Source organism: Euleptes europaea, chromosome 6 (genome assembly GCF_029931775.1).
Source record: "Euleptes europaea isolate rEulEur1 chromosome 6, rEulEur1.hap1, whole genome shotgun sequence".
NCBI lineage: Eukaryota > Metazoa > Chordata > Lepidosauria > Squamata > Sphaerodactylidae > Euleptes > Euleptes europaea.
In genome coordinates this window covers 99,753,151-99,779,070 of record NC_079317.1, presented here as the reverse complement: position 1 = coordinate 99,779,070, position 25,920 = coordinate 99,753,151, and the positions used below count along the sequence as shown (strand labels likewise).

Here is a 25,920-nt window from a genome sequence, read left to right as displayed (position 1 = left end):
GTGGCATCCTTGCCCTCACCCAGCCCATCAACAGCCATGGCACCTGACTCCTGTGGCCACTCTCCACGCCCATCCTTAGCACCCTTCAGAAACATGGATCTGATCAGAAGGCTGTTCCCCCTGGAGCAATCCCCCTGGAGCTCCTGCAGCCTGGGCAGCCTGGATTGTTGCCTCACTAAAGGCCAGATTGAGATAGGGATGGGACTACTGTTGGCTGGTGTCCGTCAGAGTGGATTTGCCTCTGTGAGAAAAATCTGAAATGATTTTGAGAATGTTTTAAGGTTGAGTGAAACATAACTGGATAGCAGCCACATATACCAGTACAAATATTTAGCATCAGAGAATTAGCATATAGTGCACTCTCACAGTGTAGACTATAAGTGATGTAAAGCGGGAGAAAAGGAAAGGGGTAAGTTATATGGGGTAGGAAATTTAAATTTAAAACTTCAGTTTTGGTGGGAGGAAGTGACTGCATAGGATGGGAAGAGCTGACCTTTGACCTAGATATGACATCAATATATGACATCACATGGCATAATATCACAGCCCTGCTGACTTCCCTCCCCAAACCTCCAAGAATTTCCCAAACCAGAGTTGGCAACACTATGGCATGCAGATGAAATTACACTTTTAAGAATCCTAGAACACTCTGCTGACAACAGAAAATAAATCATATACATCTGTGTTCTTAATCAATAAAAAGTCTGTGACCTTTCCCACCTATCCACTATAAAACTATACATCCGTTCCCCCTTCTGACCTTGGGAAAAAACTCACATTTTTGTTGGGCTCAGAGTTAGGTTGATCTGGTGCCAGCTCCCCAATCAGCAATGGCTTCAAGTACTTGCTCACTTGATTTTTATCAAGGTGGAATGCCGTGAATGCATCCTAGGAAGGAGAGAAAGTCACAAAATAAAATAGAATGATTTGCAAATCTATGCAGAGGACAAGGATGAACTGTTGCTTCAGACAACTTGCCTATAACAAGACATAAAAGCTTTTGTACACTCCTCTCCATGACAGGGTCAAAGACCCAGCAGCTGTGCAACCAATATACAAAGTGGACAAACACCAGAGATGAGGCCTCTGTTATGGCACCACGGCTCTAGAAATCCCTTTTCAAAAAGCCTAGCTAGATATTAAATGTGTAATCTTTTAGGCATCTTGTGACAATGTTTTCATTCTCCCAAGCCTTGATATGATCTGCACTCCACAATGAAATATTTTAGCATGAATATTTTATTTTATTTTATTACATTCTTTATAGTCTGCCTTTCTCACTTGGACTCAAGGCAGGTTATGCAGAGTGAGTCAATGCAATCAACCGATGGGACATTCAATAAACAATGTAATAGGATTAGGGTTTTTGAACCAACCAGAAAACAGAACCGAAGCAAAGCATAAGTATTAAAACGACACATTAAATGATGTAAAATTCCATATTGGGAACCTAGTTTCAGCAAGCTATACACAGTTCCTAATAATTTTTCCGAGTAACTTTGTGTATCCTTTAGCACAGTGCAACTCTTTTTAAAAAAATATATATTTTATTAACACTTTTTTAAAAATTAAAAACATTTAACCATATACAAACTTATGTACATACAGATTCAAATTGGGCTTCTTCCAGGAAAATTGATTAACAGTTCTAGGGCATACAGCACAGTGCAACTCCTATTGTGTGTGGGTGTAAAGCTGTCAAGTCACAGGTGACTTATGATGACCCCAACAAATGAGAAGCAGAGATGGTTTGCCATTGCCTTCCTCTGCAAAGTCTTCCTTGGTGGTCTCCCTTCCAAGTACTGATCCTGGTTCGCTTCTGAGATCTGACGAGAGCAGGCAATACCATACTGCCTTCCCTCCGGCAACTCTTACCTGTGTAGAAAATCCCTCTATGATTTCTTTTTGCCTTGGTGAATGCGTAGATGGTTGTGTTTTATGGTTACTGTTTTAACAGACCTATGTTTAGGCCTGTACATTGACAATGCAACCCTAAGAACACTTTCCTGGGAGTAAGCCCACTGAGTAGACTCGAGTAGGGTTCTGAACAGACCTAGTTAGGATGGCACAGTTAACCTACTTGATCCTGCTTTTGTTTTATCCTAGTTGACTTATGCTGTTTTATGTGCTTTGAGCATTTTTAATGGAAAATGTGGGGTGTAAGTGTTTTATATAAATAGATTTCCATGTTGGCTGTATGCAGTCATATAAAGTCATATGATTTTTGTTACTTCCAGTCTCAGTAACTTTTGCCTCTATCTACCTTTTTTTTTTTTCTGGGTCTTCTTGCTGTTGCCTCCTACACTCTCAAATTCAGACTGTATACTTTCCAGGTCAGGACCTGAACACAAGGTAGGTCTTCAACTGAAGTCACAGGAGATGATAGAGAAGCATGACCGGAGGTGCCTCCTCACTTCCACAAAAGCATCTGATTCAAGCTCATTCACTTATATAAGCAACTAGGACACCTACTCTTGCTACAGCCTTTACCAGCCCAACTACTGTTTTTCTCTTGCCCCACTTTCCTTAACTTCACTGAAGCTGGGTCTGACCATTTCCCCTCTTTGAGCCCATGAATGTGCTCCGAACATTGGCCTTTTAATTTCCCTTCAGTCTGGCAGTTAGCTACTTCCAGAAAGCCACCGACTCTCCCTGAAAGTAGCACATTCTCAGAAGGCCATTTCACATTTTGCAAGTCCCTACATAGAAGGCATTTGTGTGAAATTAAATAATATGCAACCCATATGCCGGTGCCTTGGAAGCCCTTCTAGAGTGAAAGGTAACAGACACTTTTTATAGATAGTCATATGCATTCAGGACACGGGGGGCATTTTCAGTCTACAGTGTGTAGGGTTGCCAGGTCCCCACTCACTTTCGGCGGGAGGTTTCTTTGTAGATCGTGTGTGTGTGCGCCCCCCCCCCCCCGACGCAGCACTTCGGTTTACAACCGGAAGTGCTGCCTCGCAAGGAGCCTTAGAGTTTGGGTGGTCTAAGGCTCCTTGCGAGGCGGCACTTCCGGTTGTAAACCAGAAGTGCAGCGCCGGCGCGTGGGTGCACAATTGCCCGCCGGCCCTCAGCTGGTTGGTGGGCAGAGGGGCACATTACTAGGGGTTTGCCCGCCACCAGCGGGCACCTAGCAACCTTAACAATGTGGCTTGTGCATTTTTGCATGCAAAATTTATACAACTATTTTGTACTGTTAAGTAAATGCTTCTCTTCTTTTCAGTTCTATTAAATAAATTCAAATATTGAGGCTTAGATCCTGTGACAAACAGGGAGTGGGCGGAGCTAAGGCGTTCACTTTCTCCATTCTGAAGAAAGGAACTGTAGTCTGATTTTGGTAACCTGCGTGTTCAGTATCTGTTTTTGACTCTGGGAACCTGAGGGTTCAGTTTTGCCTAAGCTGTTGTGAAATAAATCCTGTGGAGTGACGGGTAGAGATTGGGAGGAAAGGGACCCTTTCTCAGGACACTAAACGGGAATAGGCACTGGGTTAGGGTTAGGGAGATATATCGGTATCTGGAGATATTCCAGGGTTTTGTTAAGGGATCACTGCCACAGATGTAGGGTGAATCTATAGTAGGGTTGCCAGGTCCCTCTTCACCACTGGAGGGAGGTTTTTAGGGTGGAGCCTGAGGATAGCAGGGTTTGGGGAGGGGTGGGACTTCAATGCCATAGAGTCCAATTGCCAAAGCGGCCCTTTTCTCCAGGTGATCTGATCTCTATCGACTGGAGATCAGTTATAATAGCAGGAGATCTCCAGCTATTACCTGGAGGTTGGCAACCCTAATGTATACTATTGTGTTTTTCTGGGGAAGAGAGATTGTATGGTCTCCAGCTTCCCTGATAGCTAGGCAGCAGAGTCTGAATAGAAACATCTATAAGAAGTTCTGGAAACTTAACTGAATTTGTGAACTGAATCTAAGAATTGTAATACTGTACCAACTAAGCCATCTACGATCTATTCCTTTTCTGAAGTGAAACTTATAAAATAGCTCTGGTTCTATGCTTCTCTTGACCACAGTTTCCCATCCAAATTCATCCCTTGTACAGTGTTTAATAAATCTCTGTTATTTGTGTGTTAACTTGAAAAAGCCTCTGGTGTCTCATTTCTTCTGAGATAAAATAAGCAAAGGGGACTAAGAAGGAGACAATTTAAACTCCCAAATAAAGATTCTGGCAAACAAACAAGCAAGCTCTCTCTCCCTCAGTACCCACGTAAGAGGGATCATGATAGATCCCCTGGATGTTTTCTCTGGGCAGAGGGATTTGAGCTCATGGACTGCAACTTTCTTGCCTTTCTGTTCCTGCAGCAGTCTGAAATGTCCCCATCTTGTTTCTGAGGGATAGGAGATCAGTTGCAATAGCAGGAGATCTCCAGCTAGTACCTGGAGGTTGGCAACCCTACTAGAGACCTTCTCAAGGCACTCATAAAATAAAACCATATACAATAATTTCATAAAATTACCATAAAATACCAGTGTTAAAACAAGCCATAAATGGCCCTACTAGCTTAGTGATAGTGGATGAAATTCACAATCTTAAGGTAATTTATGGTGATGTGGTACAGTCTTATGCATAGTTACTCCAGTCTAAGCCTAACCCCATTGCTTTCCATTGTTTTAAACTGGAGCACGGAGCATGGTATGGACTGGTATGGAGTACTGGTAAGCAAGTGTACAAAGTGCTGCTTTCCATCTTCTGCTTCAAGCTTCCTGAAGTGACAGTACCAGTAAAAATATATGTTACTTTCACCCCTTCACCTGAGTAACTCTACATAAGATTGCATTGACAGTCAGATCTCTTCTTCTAAGCATATACGGGCATATATTCATACCTCATCACTTGCACATCTTTCGCAGCACAACCGCAACAATTAACATCTACTATGTGCCATCATGTTGTAGCTGATTTTTCAAGGCAAGAGATGAACAGAGGTGGTTTGCCGTTGCCTGCCTCTGTGTAGCAACCCTGGACTACCTTGGTGCCTTCCATTCCAAATACTAAAACCAGGGCTGACCCTGCTTACCTTCTGAGCTCTGACAAGATTAGCATAGCCTGGGCCATCCAAGTCTGGGCACCATATGCCATAGCCCTCAGAATATATGTACAGCTGCATACCTCCCTCTACCACAAATATATCTCTTCCTGCACACACAGAGAGCAAACAGCCAGGAAGATACCGGTAGAAGCACAAATTAGTTTTCTCTGAAACTTGCACTAAATTATAGGAAAGTCAGTTCATCACAGCTACTGAAGCACCTTGCTGAAAAAAATTCAGCAATTAATAATACTGATTTATAAAATATTCAAAAGGCTAGGCAATGTAAACAAAACATTTAAAAGCGCAAGCCCTGTCCACAGTCTTGCATGTGTATAGGTGTAAAGAGCCGTCAAGTCGCAGCTGACTTATAGTGACCCCATAGGGTTTTCAAGGCAAGTGATTAAGCAGAGGTAGTTTGCCATTGGCTTCCTCTGCATAGTCTTCCTTGGTGGTCTCCCATCCAAGAACTGATCCTGCTTAGCTTCCGAGACCTGATAAGATCGGACTATACTATACTATGGGATGGAAGACAGCATGGTATAGCCTGATCTCGGAAGCTAAGCAGGGTCAGCCCTGGTTAGTATTTGGATGGGAGGCCACCAAGGAATACCAGGGCTGATATGCAGAGGAAGGCAATGGCAAACCACCTCTGTTCGTCTCTTGCCTTGAAAACCCCATAAGGGGTCACCATAAGTCGGCTGCGACTTGATGGCACTTTACACACACACACACACACACTATACCATCCCACATTCCGCTCCACAGGCTAACAAAAAAAAACAAAAAACACCACTCATAAGAAAAGGAGAAGAGACACAAAAGTAAGGGGAAGGAAGGAGATGTAAACATTAGAGACTTGTGAGAAGAGGTACATTTTAAAATACCATTTAAACTGTTGCAAGGAGGAAGCGGTACAGGTAAGTTCTAGAGCAACAGTTGGTAATGCCAAGTCATTTAGCAAGGTCATGTTGACACAAACCCACAAATTCAGCTTCTACTAAAGGGTTTGATCCATCCACTCAAAGTAATGGGAAGATGGAGGAAGCTGCAGGCATGCCAAAAAACACACACCCCTGTGCACAATTCAAGTTTTGACTCACTTTCTGCACTAATGTGGTCTATTCTGATTTACTCCCCTCATGTTTCAAATGTTTTTCTTGCAAAGTAGTTCAGGACATCCTTAGGCTGCATTTCATTATCATTCTACAAATATGTCATCAAAATAACCTAGGCACCACCAACTACTGAAAAATCTATATTCAAGACATCAACTCAGCCAGAAAAACAATATATTAATAGCTTGTAAGCAGCTGTTTGTCTGCTCACAAGTAAGAATGTGGTTATCTCCACATGGAAGTTTTACCTGGTTTGCCATCCAAACTGGTGCAGGCTTTTTTGGAACATTCATATGACATCACCCCCTAATCATCTATTTTCTAGGTTTTCTCTGCTACAAACTTTGCCATAAATTTTGATATGATATTTTTGGAAAGGATGTAGTGAAAAACCTGGCCTTGACCTGGATGGCCCAGGCTAACCTGATCACATCAGACTTCAAAAGCTAAGCAGCGTCGGCCTTGGTTAGGACTTGCATAGGAGACCACCAAAGAATACTAGCGTCACTATGCAGAGGAAAGCAATGGCAAACCATCTGTGTTAGTCTTTTGACTTGAAGAAGAAGAGTTGGTTTTTATATGCCAACTTTCTCTATCACTTAAGGAAGACTCGAACCAACTTACAATCACCTTCCCTTCCCCTCCCCACAACAGACACCCTGTGAGGTAGGTGGGACTGAGAGAGTGTGACTAGCCCAAGGTCACCCAGCTGGCTTCATGTGTAGGAGTGGGGAAACAAAATCCAGTTCACCAGATTAGAGCCCGCCACTCATGTGGAGGAGCAGGGAATCAAACCCGGTTCTCCAGATCAGTGGTGCTCCAAACCACCACTCTTAACCACTATACCACGCTGGCTTACTGGGTTGCCACAAGTCGGCTGCAACTTGACAGCATTTTACACACACATCTTCTGCAATACTCGCTATTTTCTGAAAATGGCAAGGAGTGCTGTGCCGATCCTCAATGGTAGTGAAAAGAGGATTTGCATACTGTGTGGATGGGAAGGTGTATATTTTTTAAGGTTATGCCCACATCAGCATTATTTTCCTTGCCTCAATTGAGAACTTATTAAAATCTGGTAATTGCTAGATTGTTATAACAAACCACTGATATCATTTACTGTGTGTGTAAAGTGCCGTCAAGTCACAGCCGACTTATGGCGACCCCTTTTTTGGGTTTTCATGGCAAGAGACTAACAGAGGTGGTTTGCCAGTGCCTTCCTCTGCACAGCAACCTTGGTATTCCTTGGTGGCCTCCCATCTAAATACTAACCAGGCCTGACCTTGCTTAGCTTGTGAGATCTGATGAGATCAGGCTAGCCTGGGCCATCCAGGTCAGGGCCATATCATTTACTACCTCCTCTGAATTCCCAGCTTTCATTTAAAAAGAAAAGGTAAGTCTCTAGCTTCTTTTGTTGTGCAAGGTGACAGTGTTAAAACTCCTCAAAAAAAAAAGGACTTCAGAATTACTTTTTAAAAAAATTGAAAACATGGACTTCAAAGAAACAAGTAAGTCTTAGCAACAGATCAGTATAGAGATCTAGCAATTACTGTTTTTTTAAAGGGAAAAATAGCCCTCCGGTAGCACAGAGGGAACAGGCATGAACGGGGAAATGAGGCAAGAAATATGTGAGAAAACTGCTGTGTGGATGCTCCGCTGCCCAGGCTAGTCTCATCTTGTCAGATCTCAGAAGCTAAGCTGGGTCAACCCTGGCAAGTATTTGGATGGGAGACCTCCAAGGGATACCAGAGTCATGATGCGAAGGCAGGCAATAGAAAACCACCTCTGAATATCTCTTGCCTTGAAAACCCTATGGGATCGCCATTAGTCAGATGTCATTAAAAAGGTAAAGGTAAAGGTCCCCTGTGCAAGCACCAAGTCATTCCTGACCCATGGGGTGACGTCACATCCCGCCGTTTTCTAGACTGACTTTGTTTTAGGGGTGGTTTGCCAGTGCCTTCCCCAGTCATCTTCCCTTTACCCCCAGCAAGCTGGGTACTGATTTTACCGACCTCAGAAGGATGGAAGGCTGAGTCAACCTTGAGCCGGCTACCTGAAACCGAGTCAGCCCCCCACCACAAAAAAAAGGAAAAGAAAAAGGCTCTTTTATATAGGACTCAGTGAAGCTTATATCTGAATATATGTTATTAATTTTGAACTTGGCCCCTCAGTGAAGTTCCAAATTCCCCCAAAGACAAACAAATATTTCATGAGATCACGGATCATTATAGAGATCTAGCAATTACCGATTTGCACTAGCAATGTTCTACAGCCAGGCATTAAAAAAAATAAAATAATGGAAAGTCCACTAAGGGGGAGGAGGAGAAAGCAGCAGCAGGAAGGAGATGGACTAGCTAGGATGAACACGGACTTTCTACAGGGTTTGCTGTATGTCTAGAAGGAGCATGATATCTTAGCATCAGGCGCTCCAGTTCTTTCATAAGCCTAAAGACCCATGGAATTAAATGGATCTTGAGTCCATAGAAGGTACTTTGTGGCATTTTATTAATTTAGCAAATTTCATGCCATCCCTCCAGGACAGTGGTTCCCAACCTTTTTTTGACCAGGGACCACTAGGACTTTTTTGTTTGGTGCAGGGACCCCAAGGTTCAAAATAAAAATTCCGAGAATTTCAAAATAAACTTTAATCATAACTGTTAGTTAAACATTAAACTTAAAATAATATTTGAATATATATTTTATAATAGAGAACTTTTAATTGAAAATATCAGTTTATTATGGGTTTATAACTTTGTTTCGCGAACCTTAATTTAGTTCTCGCGGACCCCTGGGGGTCCACGGACCCCTGGTTGGGAACCAGTGCTCCAGGATGTGCCAGAGGCATATAGTTCACTTGCCTTGGAGGACGATCTGAGAGGACGTGGAAGAAGTGGGAAATTAGCGAATTGTACTTGTGAGGAAGCAGGAAAAGAGGAAGACCCAACAAGAGATGGATTGACTCAATAAAGGAAGCCACAGCCTCCAATTTGCAAGATCTGAGCAAGGCTGTCAAAGATAGGACATTCTGGAGGACTTTCATTCATAGGGTCGCCAGGAGTCGGAAGCGACTTGACGGCACTTAACACACACACTTGTGAGGAATCATCATGCCAACGTTACAGCATCCTAGCATTATAGGCGAACTGGTGGCTTTTTGAAGAGGAAAAACAGAGGTCTCAAGAACATGGGGAGGTGGTCCCAAGATCTTGCTTGACCCCACAGCGGGCTAGGGGAGGCCACCCTTCCCCTGACGTCCAGGGTGCCAGTCATGGCAGTAGAAGGAGAGGAGGGAGCCCGCCTCCCCCGAAACCACGAGCCCCCCGCGCTCCCCCTTCGCCAGGAAGGGCATTGAGGCACTGCCCTGGATGGCCCAGGCTAGCCTGATCTGGTCAGATCTCAGAAGCTAAGCAGGGTCGGCCCTGGTTAGTATTTGGATGGGAGGCCACCAAGGAAGACCAGGGTGGCTGTGCAGAGGAAGGCCCTGGCAAACCACCTCTGCTAGTCTCTTGCCATGAAAACCCCAAAAAGGGGTCGCCATCAGTCGGCTGCGACTTGAAGGCACTTTACGCACACACACAGGCCATTTATTCATGGAAGGCTTTGCATTGGATTTGTCACTCTCTAGATCAGTGGTCCCCAACCTTTTTTTGACCAGGGACCACTAGGACTTTTTGGTTCGGTGCAGGGGACCCCAAGGTTCAAAATAAAAATTCCGAGAATTTGAAAATAAACTTTAATCATAACTGTTAGTTAAACATTAAACTTAGAATAATATTTGAATATATATTTTTATAATAGAGAACTTTTAATTGAAAATATTCATTTATTATGGATTTATAACTTTGTTTCGCGGACCTTAATTTAGTTCTCGTGGACCCCTGGGGGTCCACGGACCCCTGGTTGGGAACCAGTGCTCTAGATGCACATTTTCGCCATCTGAATCCTCAAAACTCTGCACGGCGGCTTATTGTTGAGTTTTGAGAATATGGGTGGGGGGGAAAGTGCCTCTAAAGAGTGGCAAATCCAATGCAAAACCTTATTCATGGAAGGTTTTGCATTGGATTTGTCTCTCTCTCGATGCACATTTCCCCCATCTGAATCCTCAAAACTCTGCACGGCGGCTTATTGTTGAGTTTTGAGAATATGGGTGGGGGGAAAGTGCATCTAAAGCACTGGTTCCCAACCTTTTTTTGACCAGGGACCACTAGGACTTTTTTGTTCGGTGCAGGGACCCCAAGGTTCAAAATAAAAATTCCGAGAATTTGAAAATCAACTTGAATCATAACTGTTAGTTAAACATTAAACTTAGAATAATATTTGAATATATATTTTTAGAATAGAGAACTTTTAATTGAAAATATTAATTTATTATGGGTTTATAACTTTGTTTCGCGGACCTTAATTTAGTTCTCGCGGACCCCTGGGGGTCCACGGACCCCTGGTTGGGAACCAGTGATCTAAAGAGTGGCAAATCCAGCGCAAAACCTCCCATGAATGAATGGGGACAGTCACCAAACGCAGAGGCGCACCGTCCCGGCGAGGAGCAGCCGGCGATGCATCCCCATGTCGTCGGGCGCCGACCGTGGCCAACCCGCTGGAAACTCGCCCCACCCCCCCTTCTCACCGTGGCGTCCTGCCCGGCGTAGTGGCGGATCACGCGGGAGCCCCCCGGGTGCCGCTCGTGGAAGCGGCTGACGTCGTAGACCTTCCTGTCGATCACCAGCCAGCGCTCCCGGTGGGGCCGGACCCGGCCCGTGCGCAGCCCCACCTCCTCCCAGGTGAAGGTGCTCCCGCCGCCCCCCTCCTGCCGCCCCTCCTGCCGCCCCTCCTGCCCGCCGTTCAGCTGCGGAGGAGCCATGGGCGGCGGGGCGCAGCGCGATCCCTCGCGATCCCTCGACGGCGCGGCTCTGCCTGGGCCGCCTTTATGGGGAGCCGGGATGCTGCGCAGCGGGGCGCCCTTGGAGCGCGGCCGCCCCGGCCCCGGATTGGCTGCTCCCCGCCTTTCGGGAGACCCGACTGTCTGCCGCGCGTCCCCCCGGGGCCAGCCCGCAGCCAACCTTGCCTTTCGAGGCAATAAAACACCTCCGTCTGTTCTTTCGGTGTTTGGCACCTGCCGGGCCCTGGATGCCTGGCAGGCTTTGCCTCGGCTTTGCTGCTCTCCAGATGCGCCTTTTCCCCATCCGAAGTCTCACAACTCTGCATGGGGGGCTTATTGTGGCGTTTGGATCATTTGGATGGGGGGGGGGGAAATGTGCATCTGGAGAAGGGCCAACCCAAGGCAAAACCTCCCGAGCATAAGTGGCTGTAGCAATAAGCTAGGAAAAGTGGAGGGCAGCAGGAAAAGCGATGGGTTGGCTCAATCAAGGAAGCCACAGCCTTCAATTGATATAGGGAATCACAGGCTGTGTCTGGTGGCTGTGGTAATCACATGAGAAAGGTAATGACATGCAGAAATCTGTACCTCATCATTCTGTTACCATGTGTAATTCATGTCTGCAATGACTTCCTAATGACAATTGTCTAGGGAACTGGACCCTTGCCTTACCTGCATGGATAGATAGACATGCATTCTAGAATTGCATCAGTGTGAATGTGGCTCACTTTCCAATTCAGCTCAGATCCACACCAAATAGTCCAAGTGTAAAGACGTTCTACCAGCTCTCATGCCTATGCTTCTGGTTTCACATGTGGTTTAAAGAACATTCCCAATCCAGGCATTGACCCATCCAAATAAGGGATCTGCTGATGAAGTGGTGAGGCTCCTCTACAAGCCTGGAAGAAATGCCAAGTACTTGGACAGAGGGCAATTAGTGAAGATGTTTTACTCAGGGGAATCATGCAAGTAATTGGCCAAAAGAATGGGCAAACTCAAGCTGTTCAAATAATATCAAGCATACAGTAATAATGCCCAACACTAGAAATCCTATGTTAACTGCCAAATATTATACAACATATACAGTGAACTGTGTTTCACTCAAAAAGACAGCAAGGGGCAAAGAGGGTACAGAAGCTATAGCTACTGATCAATATAGGTCAAGCAAAGGTTCAATTCCCTAGCAAGGGTAATTATTCAGGTAGTCAATTATCCACAAAAACAATCCAAAAAGAGGAAAACAGTGAGGTTACATGGAGGTTGGGAAATAAAAAAATGGGACAGATTCTAGTTCCAATTACAGAAAAAGACGCTTGAATCAGAAACAAAATTAATATTGATCTAAGCTCAAAAACAAGGGATAGGGCAAGGTTGTAAGTTGCTGGACCCCTCCTCCCTCTAAGGGTGCCCTGAATTGCAAGGAGACCAGCGGCTGACAGCAAGAGCAAGACACTGCTCCATACAAATGCCACTCAGAGACTTTCCGGGTCCCTCTTGTGTGTATAACATGGGCAGGCAGGTGGCTGACTGCTGTGTATTTTCCCACATCCCAAAGGTGTGCCGGACTAGACAATGGGGCTGGCTGATCTCCATTGTGTCATGCTAAGGTGATTTAATCAGCGCTCCAATTGACACAAGGGTCAGCAGCCAGTCCGGAGGAGAACAGTCAGGAACACCCAATCAAATCAGAAAACAAATAAGGTAGGGGAAGGGGGGTTTGATTGACAGAGGAGCTGCCTTGCCTTTCACCTTAGCATGACTCACTGCCTTTTGATATTAGTTTAACCGAGACTCCTATCAATCCTAGCCACACAGTTAGGTGTACACATGTACAGGAAAAGGGGGAACAAATCATGACAAAAATGAGGGTCCCTAGAGGGTGGGGGCCTCAGGGGCATCATAGTTTGGCATATTGCTTCAATTCTGCAGACACTCCGTTGGCTGCCCATTTGTTATTGGGCTCAGTTTAAGGTATCGGCTAGCACATACAAAGCTGTTAATGAGCATGGTTCTCCCTATGATCTGCCACGATCTGCCAACCTGCAAATGGGCAAAACCAACAACTGCCCATACATGTGCTTTCTCCATTGTGGTTCCCACCTCATGGACTGCCTGAGGAGGTCAGGAAAGCTCCCACTCTCTTGGCTTTCCACAAGCTATGCAAAAATGGAATTATGCAAGAGAGCTTTTCTGGACTGGTAATAGGGCTGCACCGAACAAAATGGTTCACAAACTTACTAGGATAAATAATTAGGGACTGTGTGTGGTCTATACTGCTGTGTGTAATTTACTGTAAGTAGGACCCTATTATGCAATTTTTGCACTACTTAATGTTTCATGTTACTACTTATGTTATGCTTCAGTTCTATCTTTTAGATTTCTGGTTGGTTCCAGACTTCTGTAATCTTAATGCATTGCTTATTGAATGTCCCATTTTATTGATTATATTGACTCACTCTGCGTAATGTGCCTTGAGTCCGTGTGAGAAAGGCAGACTATAAATAATGTAAACAAACATAAATAAACAAATTCTTTGGTGAGTATTGTTAAATATCATGAAAAGCTGCCTTAAAGAGGTAGCATATAAATTCCCTAAAGCATATATATTCCCTAAATTCTGTGGAGAGGTAGCATATAAATTCCCTAAATAATCTAAATAGATCTAAAGGAAAGGAAACCACACAAAAGGCTGACAATCAAGAAGTAATTTCATTATAACCACAAACATACACCTGTAGGAAACCCTGAACTGGCTCCTAGCTAGAGCCAAGCTGAACTGTAGGTGGAAAGTGAAAGTGCTCTGGCAAAGAGGCTGAGTCCTAGCAATGGCCAAGAAGTCAATACATGACAGGTATAGTTCTTTCCATTGCAGAATGTTAATAACGGAGGATCTTTGTGTGCTAAAAATGACATCATGGATGACATCATGTTGAGAGACATGGATAAATGGTCTTATTTCCCGGTATGAGGCAAGGCATGACTTTTCCCTGGAAGAACTATTTTCTTTGGTAAGTGTAATGAGATCAACATGGTCCTGCTCTGCCTTCTGAAGTATTAATGGCCAGAGACTATTATATCTCATCAGAGTTTTGCAGGTTACAAAACTAAAAAAATCTGTATAACAGAGACAACTTGGGTAGTAGCTTAAGAATAATTCACTGAAGCTATGCTAAAAGTTTGGGGTCTATATCCCCAAAAAAGCGCCCCCTGCAGCCACATAAATGGAAAAAGGGAGGGAGGGAAAAGGGGGAACTAAAAACCACCGAATCAGGGGAAATTCGGCTGATTTTCAGTTCGGGCCGAACCGAATTGACAGCCCTAGTAGGCAAAACAATAGAAACAGCAATTCAATAATAGCCATGAATCTTCTTCAAAAGAAGGCCAGAGAACATCTGAATGGGATGCTTTAAGTGAAGAATTGCCTGTTTTAGAGCTGTACGTGTTGAAATAGGTGCTGTGGTAGAATTGTGGAGGACCATTGTCATCTTGAGGAGTCAGGTAGTGAGCCACAGTTTCTCCATTTGTTGTCTTGCAGACTTGAAGCCTTACCTTCTAGACTAGTTCCTTCATTGACTGGTTACCTTTTGCTGTATCCATCATGTTTGGTTGAGGATGACACATCTTGTAGTATTTTTGGCAATTTAATGATTTAATCATAAAAGTGACAGCAGCTGAAGTCAGCAAAGTTGTACTCCAAAAGTAGTAGAGATTGTACTGTATGTCCTTGCAATTTATTTCTGTTTCCATTGAGTATTCATAAGGGAAAAATTCGCTCAACATCAGCGTTAGTGCTGATAATGGCAAAATAATACTGAGCTATTTTTAGGATTTCACTGGATTGCTCTTGCATGAGTTGAAAAACACCCATTTTTCATGTGTCATTAACGGGTTTTCATTCTCGAGACTGGCTTCTAAGCGGCTCCTCAAATGACCACATTGGTTAATCAAAACGGTGTCATCAATTATTATATCAGTTCTCTCAGATATAAATTCACAGGTTCTCTGCATATCTTCCCAATCTGGAAGTGTGCTCAGAGTCATCCAATAAAAACATTCGGTTATGTTATTAAAGCAGGCAGTCCATGTTTTCAAGTAATTAGTACAGGTTTCGTGGTATTGGTTTACTTCTGCCTTAAAGTAATTTATGTTTCTCTCAGATTCATTTGAGCTCCTTAAAATTTGTTTTACCTTAAGGTGCAAAAAAAGATGTACTCTTTCTTTTAGAACATTGACTATTTCAGCAACCGAAACACGAAAGTGCTATTCTTAAGATCTTTTGTAAAAGTTAATTAGCAGCCATAGGTGATTACTTTGAAGATCTGAGAAGGATGGTTGAGGAAGAGGGTATTTAACCCTTACCTCCCTTGCCTCCTGTATGAATGAAAGTATTTCTGAAGCTGCAGTTAGCTACATGGGTGGAAAAAGATGTTCAAGCACTTTTTCTCTTGACTAAAGTAAATCTTTGTCAAAAGTTACCACATGACCTTCTCAACTGGTTAAACTAGGTGATAAACTATTTAAACTGGTTAAACTATGTGGCTTGTTCTATCACTCTCTCTTCTAGTACCAATTTTGAAAAATCCTGGGTTTATCTTAAATGACACTGTTGGGAATTTTTTTCTAATTGGGAACATGTAGTATGACTGAATTTGAAGATGTGACAAGCAGATGTTTGCTTCATCATCCAAGAAGCGATTACACTAAAAATCACCTTGTTAAGGACACAATGTGTTAAATCAACAGAATTGGGCTGATAGTTTGTTCTGTAGAAACTAATTGGGGATCTTTGGTTTTGAATGGCTTAAGAAAAAAGGTGCCCTCTCTTAATTGTATTCTATATTGCTAAAATATGATACCAAGAAAGACAGCTATAGATTCCAATATTGAAAGATATTTAGAGGTCGTTGCTCCTGAGCAGATTTAGACTAAGATATAGAGCATATACAAGAATTTTTCTCTTATAACTATTTTATTACAGACATTCAATATATGTTTCTATATCACTGGCATTTAACATGACAAGCTTGAGTAGGATGTTCCATACTAACATGTTTAAATGTAGGAAGCATTTTATTCCATATGCAAACAAGGACGGAGCTACTAACCTGCCATTTATACTCAGGGTGTAGAAACATTTGACCTGGCAGCAGCAAGTAATTCTGTAAACAGCACTACAGGATGGTATTGTCATGGGGCAGCCTGCTGAGGCTTCCTCAGATGAAGAGGACCTTGAAGCAGCAGGCAGTGGAAGAGAGGAAGAGCAGCAAGCTGAGCAGACACAGACAGATGAATGTTCCCCATGCCTACAACCACCCAGGGCAGGGGACTCACCTGTGTCCAGCAACAGACCTCCACAGTCACTGGAACAGCAGCGTCAAAGGTTACTCAGCTGCTGATTGCCCTGACTCAGCTCTTACAGCAGCTGCCGGCTGCCCATGCAGTTCCACCTATGCCACTACTGCCTGGAAAGCGCCCAGTGAATCCTCCTGAAAAGTTCGGAGTGGAAGAGTTCCCAGCTTTCCTTGCTTAATGCCAGCTGTACGTTGAGCTCTGGGCCCAGGACTTTCCTGACGATAAAACCAAAGTCTATTTTATTTTAAAGGGGCAGCCAGCCAGATGGGCTACACCATTGCTGCTCAGCCAGTCCTCGCTACTGAGAGACTTTGTGGGGTTCCTGACCCATAGCAAGAATGCCTTCATGAACCTACTGAAGGCAGAGAAAGCCAACCAGTGGATTTGGCACCTGAAACAGGGCAAGGGGCCCGTGTCTGCCTATACCACAGAGTTCCAATTGCTGCCCCAAGATTTGGAGTGGAACAAGGAAGCACTCATGGACTTAGAAGGATTGTCGGATGAGATCCTGGATGAGCTGGCATGGGTAGACCACGCCACAACCCTCCAAGCTCTGGTGCTATTGTGTCTCCACATCGATGGCTAGATGGAAGCCCAGAAGCAGCCATGAGGGGAGGTGCAGCAGCAGTTAAGTAACCAGTGGAGCTACCTGCCAGGCCCAGCAACCCTGTGCTAGGGCCTTTGGCTGGGGTCCACTGCAAACTGATGCAACAGGGAGTTGCCCATCCCCATTTGACACCAGCAGAAAAGAACAGGCAGCAGACCCAGAACCTATGCCTCTATTGTGAGGGCTCAGGGCATTATGCTAGTCAATGCCCTGAGAAAAGGAAGCCACAACTTCTAGTGAGGAAGGAACAGCACTCAAGTCAACTGGGGCCATGTGACTCGGGGCATGTGGCCAAACCCAGTGACCCCAATGGTTCTGGGTCAGGACAGTTGGTGGTTCCTGTGAAGCTATTCCTGCCAGGTGGTCACTGTGTCAAGGCAGATGCCATGGTGGACTAGCCATTTTGTATTAATGTATCTGCATTGAGAAGGATATATACTAATGACAACTTTCCCTCTGGGATTTAACTTCCAGAGACCTGAAGGAAGAGGATTAAATCTAAAAAATTGAGTCCCTTAATGATTTACAGTAATTTTTGAAAAACGTCCAAAGATTATCCAACATTTATTTATTTATTTAAAACATTTCTTTCCCTCCTTGTACAGATAACGATTTACCATGGACAGGTTCTAGATAATAGGCCTATGGTCAATAAGGGCACTTTTGAGTGTATGGTATATCTTTTAAATGATCATAATTATTTTCTGCGTAATTCTCATTTTTTAATCTATATACATTCCACCACAGTAAAAGTATTGGCAAAAGGAAATCATTCCTTGCTTAATGTCTGAAGCAGTCGCTTGTGTCCCCCCACAAACACATTCTCCACTTCACATATGCCATCACTGTTTGGTTTCCATTGATACCAGTTATTTTCCCATCACAGTAATCAAAAAGGTCTTAATTAGATAAAGTAATGAAAACAGTCAATTCAAATTAGTTAAGACGATGGGAGAAGAAACCTTGTTAAGCCTTCTTTTCCATCTCTTTCCACATACAGTGGGTTTTTTCTCATGATCCATTAGCCAAAGGTCCTGATGGCCACAGGCCTTCCTGGTTCCCCCCCTGCCCCACACCCATTTCCAACCCTATGAAAGTTTATTCCAGGGTGCAGAATAATTGCCGTCTGGTTGGGAGGCTGCAGTGGGGACGAGGAAGAGGGCAAAATTACTTCCCCCTGCCTCTTGCATGAACAAAGCTCTGCTGACAGAAGAGGCATAAGGGAGTGATTTCATTCCCCCCCCCCAACAGCCTCTTGACTCCCATGGCTATTACTCCATGAGAGTCCCACAACATTAGGAATCAAATTTCCCAGGATCAGAAAAGGCTGCTAGGGAGAGGGAAGAGCTGGGAAGATCAGGGATCTTTGTACAGACCTCACAAATTTCCTGCACTGGATCCAACCCAGTGTCTTGTAGTTCCATGTCTTTTGCATTCGCTTCTTATAACAAAATAGAGACTTCAGTGTTTACTTTTAACACAATCTGTTCTTGCTCAGGCATTAAAGAGGTCTGCATGCTGTCAGGCCCAGCACAGGTTCAAGATTGGAGCCACAGTTGAATTCCTGCAGCTGCATCTTCCAGGCACCCATGAGCCTGAAGTCTTCTCCTTTTGCCTTTAGACAAGATGCTCTACAAGATATGAATGAAAGACTAGGAGTGTGGTTTCTGCCTGCTTGATCATGTCCCAGGAATGCACAGTCTAACAGTCAGGGTTTTTTTTGTTTCCACAGGACTTGCTAGTCCTCAGAGGTGTCTTGAAGTTACACGGTTGCTACATAACTAAAAACCTACAGGTAAATAGCTATGTGTCTGCCATGTTAGATTAGGGCTGCTACTTTTAACATGGGAAATTGTGGACAATCCAGTTATTCATTGCATCAATAATGTGAAATTAGTGGAAATTCAGTCCTTTTCAGACATTACAACTACATATACCAGGACCAGCATGGTGTAGTGGTTAAGAGCAGTGATCTAATATATCGGTAAATTTTGGGTTTATTGGCCCTGATTTTTTTTGTAAACCTGGAATAAGCTGAATATCCATACTGGTAAATATGGGTATTCAGCTTATTTCCGGGTTTACTGAAAATAATTGGGCCCATTATAGTCGATGGGGATTTTTTTGAAGCTCCTGTGGGGGCATGTTTGGAGGTAGAATCACCAAATTTGCCATGTGGCTGCAAGGGACTGTCCTTAGATGATCATTAAAGTTTGGTGAACTTTGGGATGGGGGTTCAATTTTATGAGCCAGCAAAGGGGTGCCCCCTTCCTCCAGGCATTTGCAAGCTGAGCTGTCCATCGGTTTTCAGGTTCAGAAGTTCAGCGTTGCCAAGGACTGGCGAAACAGTCAATTGACAGGCTGGCACCTCAAAGTCTAGGGGCTCCATTTGTATCTGAGGCACATAGCATGATGTCCATACAAATTAGCTTCCAAACTGAGGAAAAAGGCTTAAATGCAATAAAAATAAGGCATGGAAAACATTTATTTTAGTGGCAAATGACAGCCTGTGAATAGTCCTTTATTATAGTCATCAAAATCTGATTTCAAGAGATAGTCATGGTGTGGGGAAACAAAGCCTCTACTTGGGGTGACCTGCAGTTTGACAGCAGGTTTTCAGGGATGGTGGTAATATCAGAACCAGCTGAAGTCATGACCAAGGCAGCTCTTGTGAAGGAGATTGCTCATCCACGCAGGTGAGGAGTCTTCTTCAGAAGCCCAATAAGCAGTTGTAGAAGTGGGTGCTTTTGGAGGGTATATCTCTCCAGACGGGACTGGGCGAGCCCCATCTTTTAATGACCCTTCTGCCTCCAGACTAGATGGATAGTTTTGTCAGGCCAAATTGGTTCCAGTTACATGACCCCTACCTCAAAAGGGCCCCAACTATGGCCCCTAACAAAACCAGTAAAAAAAAAGATAGAAAAATGTGAGAAAGCACAGAGCCATGCATCTGAGCAAAGGCAAATAGTTGAACCTGAAATTTGGATTTTTTGGGAATCGCCTATTTGGCCTTGGGCAGATTAGCAGATTTTGGTATTGAGTTTATTTTTTTGTTTGGGTGTATTGATGCACAACCCTATTCCCCACTCCTCCACATGGAGCCTGCTGGGTGACCTTCGGCCAGTCACAGTTCTCTTAGAACTCTCTCAGACATTATGGTTTCTTGGAAAACATCAGTTATTTCTGTGTGAAAGCTATCAAATAATCGGCGGTGATTAATCATTCGTTGCGTAGGATCCATATGAATTCTACTACAGTGGTATGCCTGCCTCCAGCGTTTAATATTTCTTTTGGTCTGCAGCTTATACAAATGTTGTGGTTATGATTTTAATGTAGCCATGGGCGTAGACTGAGTATCAAGTTTCTTGAAGCAAAGGGTGGAAGACATTGAACGCCAGACAGACCTTGGAAAATCACAATTTTTCCAAGTACCTGATAAATCTAGATACTTAGTCTCACCTGCGGCTTATTTTTCTCATCTTGAGCCTATTAATTATAGGAAGGCCTTTACCCTTGCCAGATGCCAGGCCCTACCATCAGCTGTTTTAGAAGGGAAATATAAGAAGATCCCTAGATCAGAGAGGTTTTGTCCATGTGGGACAGGGGACATTGAAACCATTGAACATGCACTGATATGTTGCCCATTCTACCACAAAGTTAGATCAAAGCTAATTTCCCCCATGCTTGGTAAATGCCCTGAAGAGTCAGTTGAGCTTTTGTCAAAGAAGCTCCTATTAGGAGAAGATCCTCAGCTTACGCTCCAAATGCCAAGTTCTGCACTGTTGCTATTAAAATATGCAGAACTTTATTAGAGAAATCAATTTTAAGGTGATAATTTTAACCAGGGGTTGTTGTTATTGATATTACACCTTTATTTGTATGGGCACTCTGGGATTCTGCGGTGCAAAACTATTGAGTCTGGAAATTTTGATGTGTTGGCATGTATATGGTCAGTTGACCATATTAATACATTTTGACTGTTTTGATTTATTATACGAAAGGTCTTGAGATTTGTAGAAAAGATTTACACAGACACATATGTTCAATAATAATAAAGAAATGAAACCAAGAAGTAGTGTTGGAATACTTAACTCTTAATGCTGGTTGTGGCAAAGATTTGGTGGGGGTGCACACAAACATCTTTCTGGTTCACAAGCTCATTCAGATACACTGGAAAATATTCTACAACTTATAAAAAGGGTATCATAGAATATCTGCCAGACAAAGTAAGCAAATGTATTAGAAAAACTCCACTGTTTGCTACATTGAAAACTTTGCAGTGAATAACAAATTTGTATTTCTCCTAAGAATTTTTTATAGATGAAGAAAAACAGATCTGTCTCTCAGCTTGCAATCCTAAGGTGGGGGGGGAGCAAAGCTCCTTAGGAACTGGCATGACCCCGTGCTAGCATACGTGCCCCCTCCTCCATAGAGAAGCATTGTAAACTTTACCATACTTCTCTATGGAGGAGGGGGGCGACCCCGTATGGACCCCATAAAATCAGACCCCCTAACCCAATCTTCACCAAACTTCGGGATTCATGCAAGGAGAGTCCCTTGAAGCTACCATGAAAATTTGGGAATACCTTCAAAAATGCCTCCCCCAGAGTTCATTTAAAAATTCCCATAGAGGAAAGCCTCGGGAAAGCCAAAGCAGAAAAAAGCTGAATACCTATTTGGCTGATTTGGCGATCAGCTATCCGACTTTGGCTTTATTCCCAGGTTTTGGTATTCAATAAAACCAAAACTCAAATATTGCCAAAATGGTTAATTTCGGGTTTATTTTCTGTTCGGGCTTATCGACATGCACAACTCTATATTAGATTATTTGAACACCTCCCCCAAAGCTCTCTTTTCTTAGTTTGATCTAATTAAGATAACTGGAATTTGTCACCAAAGCCACATATCAGTGGCTCGAGAAGCACACCCTCTCCCCAACTGGAGACTTCTTTTCTGTTTTCATATTTGGAAATATTCATAGCACTCTGTAAACTTTACCATACTTCTCTATGGAGGGGGGGTGACCCCTTACGGAGCTCATAAAATCAGACCCCCTGACCCAATCTTCACCAAACTTTGGAATTCATGCAAGGAGAGTCCCTTGAAGCTACCCTGAAAATTTGGGAACTCTACATCAAAAAATGCTCCCCTTGGAGTTTAGGAAAAAATCCCGATAGACTAGGGCTGTCGATTCGGTTTGTCCCGAACTGAAAAACAGCCGAATTTTCCCCGATTCGGTGGTTTTCAGTTCAGATGGAACCGAATTTAAAAAAAGGCGGGAAACTGATGAGCCGAATTCAGTGAGTTCGGGGCACGCCGAATAAATTCGGCAAATTTGGGGGCTCAGAATCAGCAGCATAACCGTCAGTTAGTAAGCAGCATTCTCCCGCGGCCAATGGTGGCCAAGCTGGGTCTTCTCCTGGCCAATCAGAGCAGGGATTCTCACTTTTGAAATGGCCAGGAGAAGAGTCTAAAAACTCCCGTCCCTCCCGTCCCATCCCGACTGTATTCATTGCCTTCCAATTTGGTGGCGGTGCTGCTGAGAGATCCGATTCCTGACTGGGCCGAGCTGCTGGTGCTTACCGGAATAGGACTGGATTTTATTCTCTGTGCTCCTGCTGGAAGACATCCACAGTTTGATTTTGAGGGTTTTTTGCTATACCTTTTCTCCTGTGTGTGTGTGTGTGGGGGGAAAGCAGAGTCTGTGTGTGTGGGTGGGGAAGAAGTTTGTGTGGGTGGGATGGGGGAAGCCAAAGTGGGCTTTCACCCATTCTGCTGAGGGGGGTGTGCCTGCTCGCCTCTGTGGGAGTGTGTGTTCTGCTTTTAAAGTTTTAAAGTTTAAATTTGAGTCTGTGCGGCGGCTAGCGAGTCTCTCTCCGCTCGGCACCTGGGCTGCACCTCCTCCTCCTTGGTTTTTTTTCCCGTTTGGGGTTGAGCTAACCCGTACTGGTTTGAAAGGGGGCTTCGCCCGATCTGCAGAGGGTGTGTGCCCGCTCGCCTCTGCGGGAGTGTGTGCTGTGCTCTGCTTTTGTTTTTTGCCCCTAGCCTGGGGTTGAGTGCGATGGTGTGGCTTGTGTGAGTTTCTCCCCGATGCCGCTCGGCACCCGTGCCTCCTCCTCCTTGGTTTTTTCCCCGTTTGGGCTGAGCCATACTGGTTTGAGAGGGGGGTTTCACCCATTCTGCCTGGGTGTGTGTGTGCCCGCTCGCGTCTCTCTCTCCCTGGTTTGGGGTGGGGGCTTCAGTTGTGTGTCCTCAGGCTTTCCCTCATTCATAAGATCGGTTAGGTCTATTTTGATGCTCGCTCAAAACTGGTTTTCAAATTGTGACTTAAACAATGCATTTGCCCGGTCCCAAGACTCCAGACTCCCGACTCCGATGAAAAAGGGGAAATTCCACCCCACCTGCTCCTTATGCATAGCTAACATGCCTCTGTCCCTTTCCATGGTTTGCAAACTCCCAAGGTCGTGTCACGTGTTGCTTTGCATGGTTTTGCAAACTTCAATGGGTGGAGGGGGGACCCCTTCCAGGCCCCATAACTCAGGACCCCCAGTCCCAATCGTCACCAAACTTGGGGGTTCTTGCAAGAAGGGTCCCCTAAAGCTACGCTAAAGGTTTGGGGCCTCTACCCCCAATAAGCCCCCCCCCCGAACCACAAAAAGCCATGAATGTGTTTGTGATGGCTTTATTGCAATGGGCAGATGGGGGGACCCCTTCCGGGCCCCATAACTTGGGATCCCCTGCCCCAATCGTAACCAAACGTGGGGGTTCTTGCAAGAAGGGTCCCCTCAAGTTACGCTGAAAGTTTGGGACCTCTACTTCCAAACATGCTTCCCTGAAGCCTCAGAAAGGCGCGAATGTGTTTTTAATGGCTTTAAATGGCCGAATTTCCCCCCAAACTCCGAATCTTGCGCCAAATTGCATGGATCCAAATCGGGGTTCAGACTTCAGCATTTCCTGAATCAAAATGGGCCAAATTTTGCCGAGTCCGAATTTTACCGAATTTTTTTTTCAACAGCCCTACCATAGACTATAATGGACCCACATTTTTTTTGTAAGCCTGGAAATAAAGCTGAAATACCCCTTTACCGGTATGGGTATTATCTAATCCCCTATGAAATTTTTAAAGTCAATAGTAAATGGTGGGCCGACATTCTTGCTCCTGTATTTACACAAATTAATGCATCAGGAGCCATTCCAAAATCTTGGAGACATACTATTATTGTCCCAATCTTCAAAAAGGGTCAACACTCTGACCCAAGCTGTTATCGTCCAATCAGCCTTTTGTCTTGCTTAGGCAATTTGTATTCCTCCTACTTATTAAAGAGGTTGTTGGACTGGGTTGAGAGTAATGACATCCTTGGCTGGGAGCAGATTGGCTTCAGAAGGGGTTGGTCTGTTAACAACCATTGTTTAGTGCTCTCTCACTTAGCTGAGAAATATTCCTCCCCCCAAAATGGCACCCTTTACGCCGGTTTTATGGATCTTAAGGTAGCTTTTGATATTAACCCGAGGGAGAGGCTATGGTTGAAACTATCAAATTCTACTATGGACAGGAGGTTACTATGGCTCATTCAACAATTTCATACTCACCTCACAACTCAGGTTCGCTGTGGAGACCAAGGAGAACTAACTGAGCCCTTTGAACTGGCCAAGGGACTTAGACAAGGTTGCCTCCTTGCTCCTCTCTTGTTTAATCTATACCTGAATGATATGGCAACCAATTTCTCAGAGTCTTGTCACCCCCCAAAGCTTGCAAGTCATCCCACCCCAATTCTATTCTATGCTGATGATGCAGTTCTCCTGTCCTGCACAAGAATTGGTTTGAAAAGATCTTTACAAACCTTCTCTGAGTATTGCTCTAGGGAAGATCTTAAAATAAACCATCATAAATCTAAGATTATGATCTTCACTAAGAGGAGAAAAATGCCTGTTTTTCGCTGGGTATTAGACGGCTTTGAGGTTGACCAAGTCAAGGAGTTTGTTTACCTTGGCATTCTTTTTTCCCATAACCTAAATTGGAATGCCCATCAAAAAGCAGTGTCCAACAAAATTAAACCCGGGGTTGGTGCTATTGTCAACTTTTTCCACACCAAAGGTGGCAAATATATTCCAGGGGCTATTCAGGTTTTTAATCTAAAAATTATCCCAATTATTCTTTTTGGTGTTGCCATCTGGATAACAGTTGTCAATGAATCTATGCATCGACCATTGCTTCAGTTCTTATAAAAACTCCTAAACGCCCCTCGATGTGTTGCTGGCATTACTCTTCATTCCGAGTTTGGCCAAATGTCACTCGAAGCTAGGGCATGGTTGGCTGCCTTTAAACTACACCTTAAACTGTGCTGTAGCACTGAGGGGTTCCTAGCTTCACTGAAGCACGGCCCTTTTAAATTCTCATGACAAAAAATCTTAGATGAGAAACTGTCATTGTTGGGCTTCTCACAGGATATGTTATTAGATCTTGGGAAAACTGAAGCTTTCACCAAAATTAAAAAGCGCATTAAAGAGCTTGATTATAAACGCACTACTTTTCGTGCTCGCCGCGTTTGTTCATCCCAATTCTTCTGAATACCACCACCATGTGGTTTGCCTGCTTATACATATTATTTGACAACTCCTCATCTTTCTAGAGCCTTTTGTTTAGCTAGATTGAATGCTAATCCTCTATGGTTATGCAGGGCAGAATTCTGAATATGCCATATTCAGATAGGACCTGTCCTTGCTCTTCTGGCTCTATCGATTCACTAGCTCATGCCGTGGAATGCCGTTTTTACGAGGAACTTCGATCACATTATATCTTCCCCCTTTTAACATACAAATCTAATGCCTCTGTGTCTGACATAATGCCTTTTCTACTAAGCGGTAGGGACCCCAAGGCTACATTGTCAGTGGCAAGATTTGTTTCAGTCCTTATATCCCTCAAACACTA

The 25,920-nt window shown here is 44.1% G+C and overlaps 1 protein-coding gene across 1 annotated transcript in view; it reads right to left on the bottom strand.

The window, feature by feature from the left end:
* Nucleotides 1-11,017, bottom strand: part of LOC130479591 (acyl-CoA (8-3)-desaturase-like) — a 32,935-nt gene extending 21,918 nt beyond the window's left edge. The window contains exons 1-2 of the mRNA XM_056851986.1: nucleotides 10,784-11,017; nucleotides 778-888 (exon numbers count right to left, since the gene is read on the bottom strand). Coding sequence (XP_056707964.1) covers nucleotides 778-888; nucleotides 10,784-11,017 — 345 coding nt within the window. The remainder of the gene's footprint in view (nucleotides 1-777; nucleotides 889-10,783) is intronic.
* Nucleotides 11,018-25,920: the final 14,903 nt, after the last annotated feature.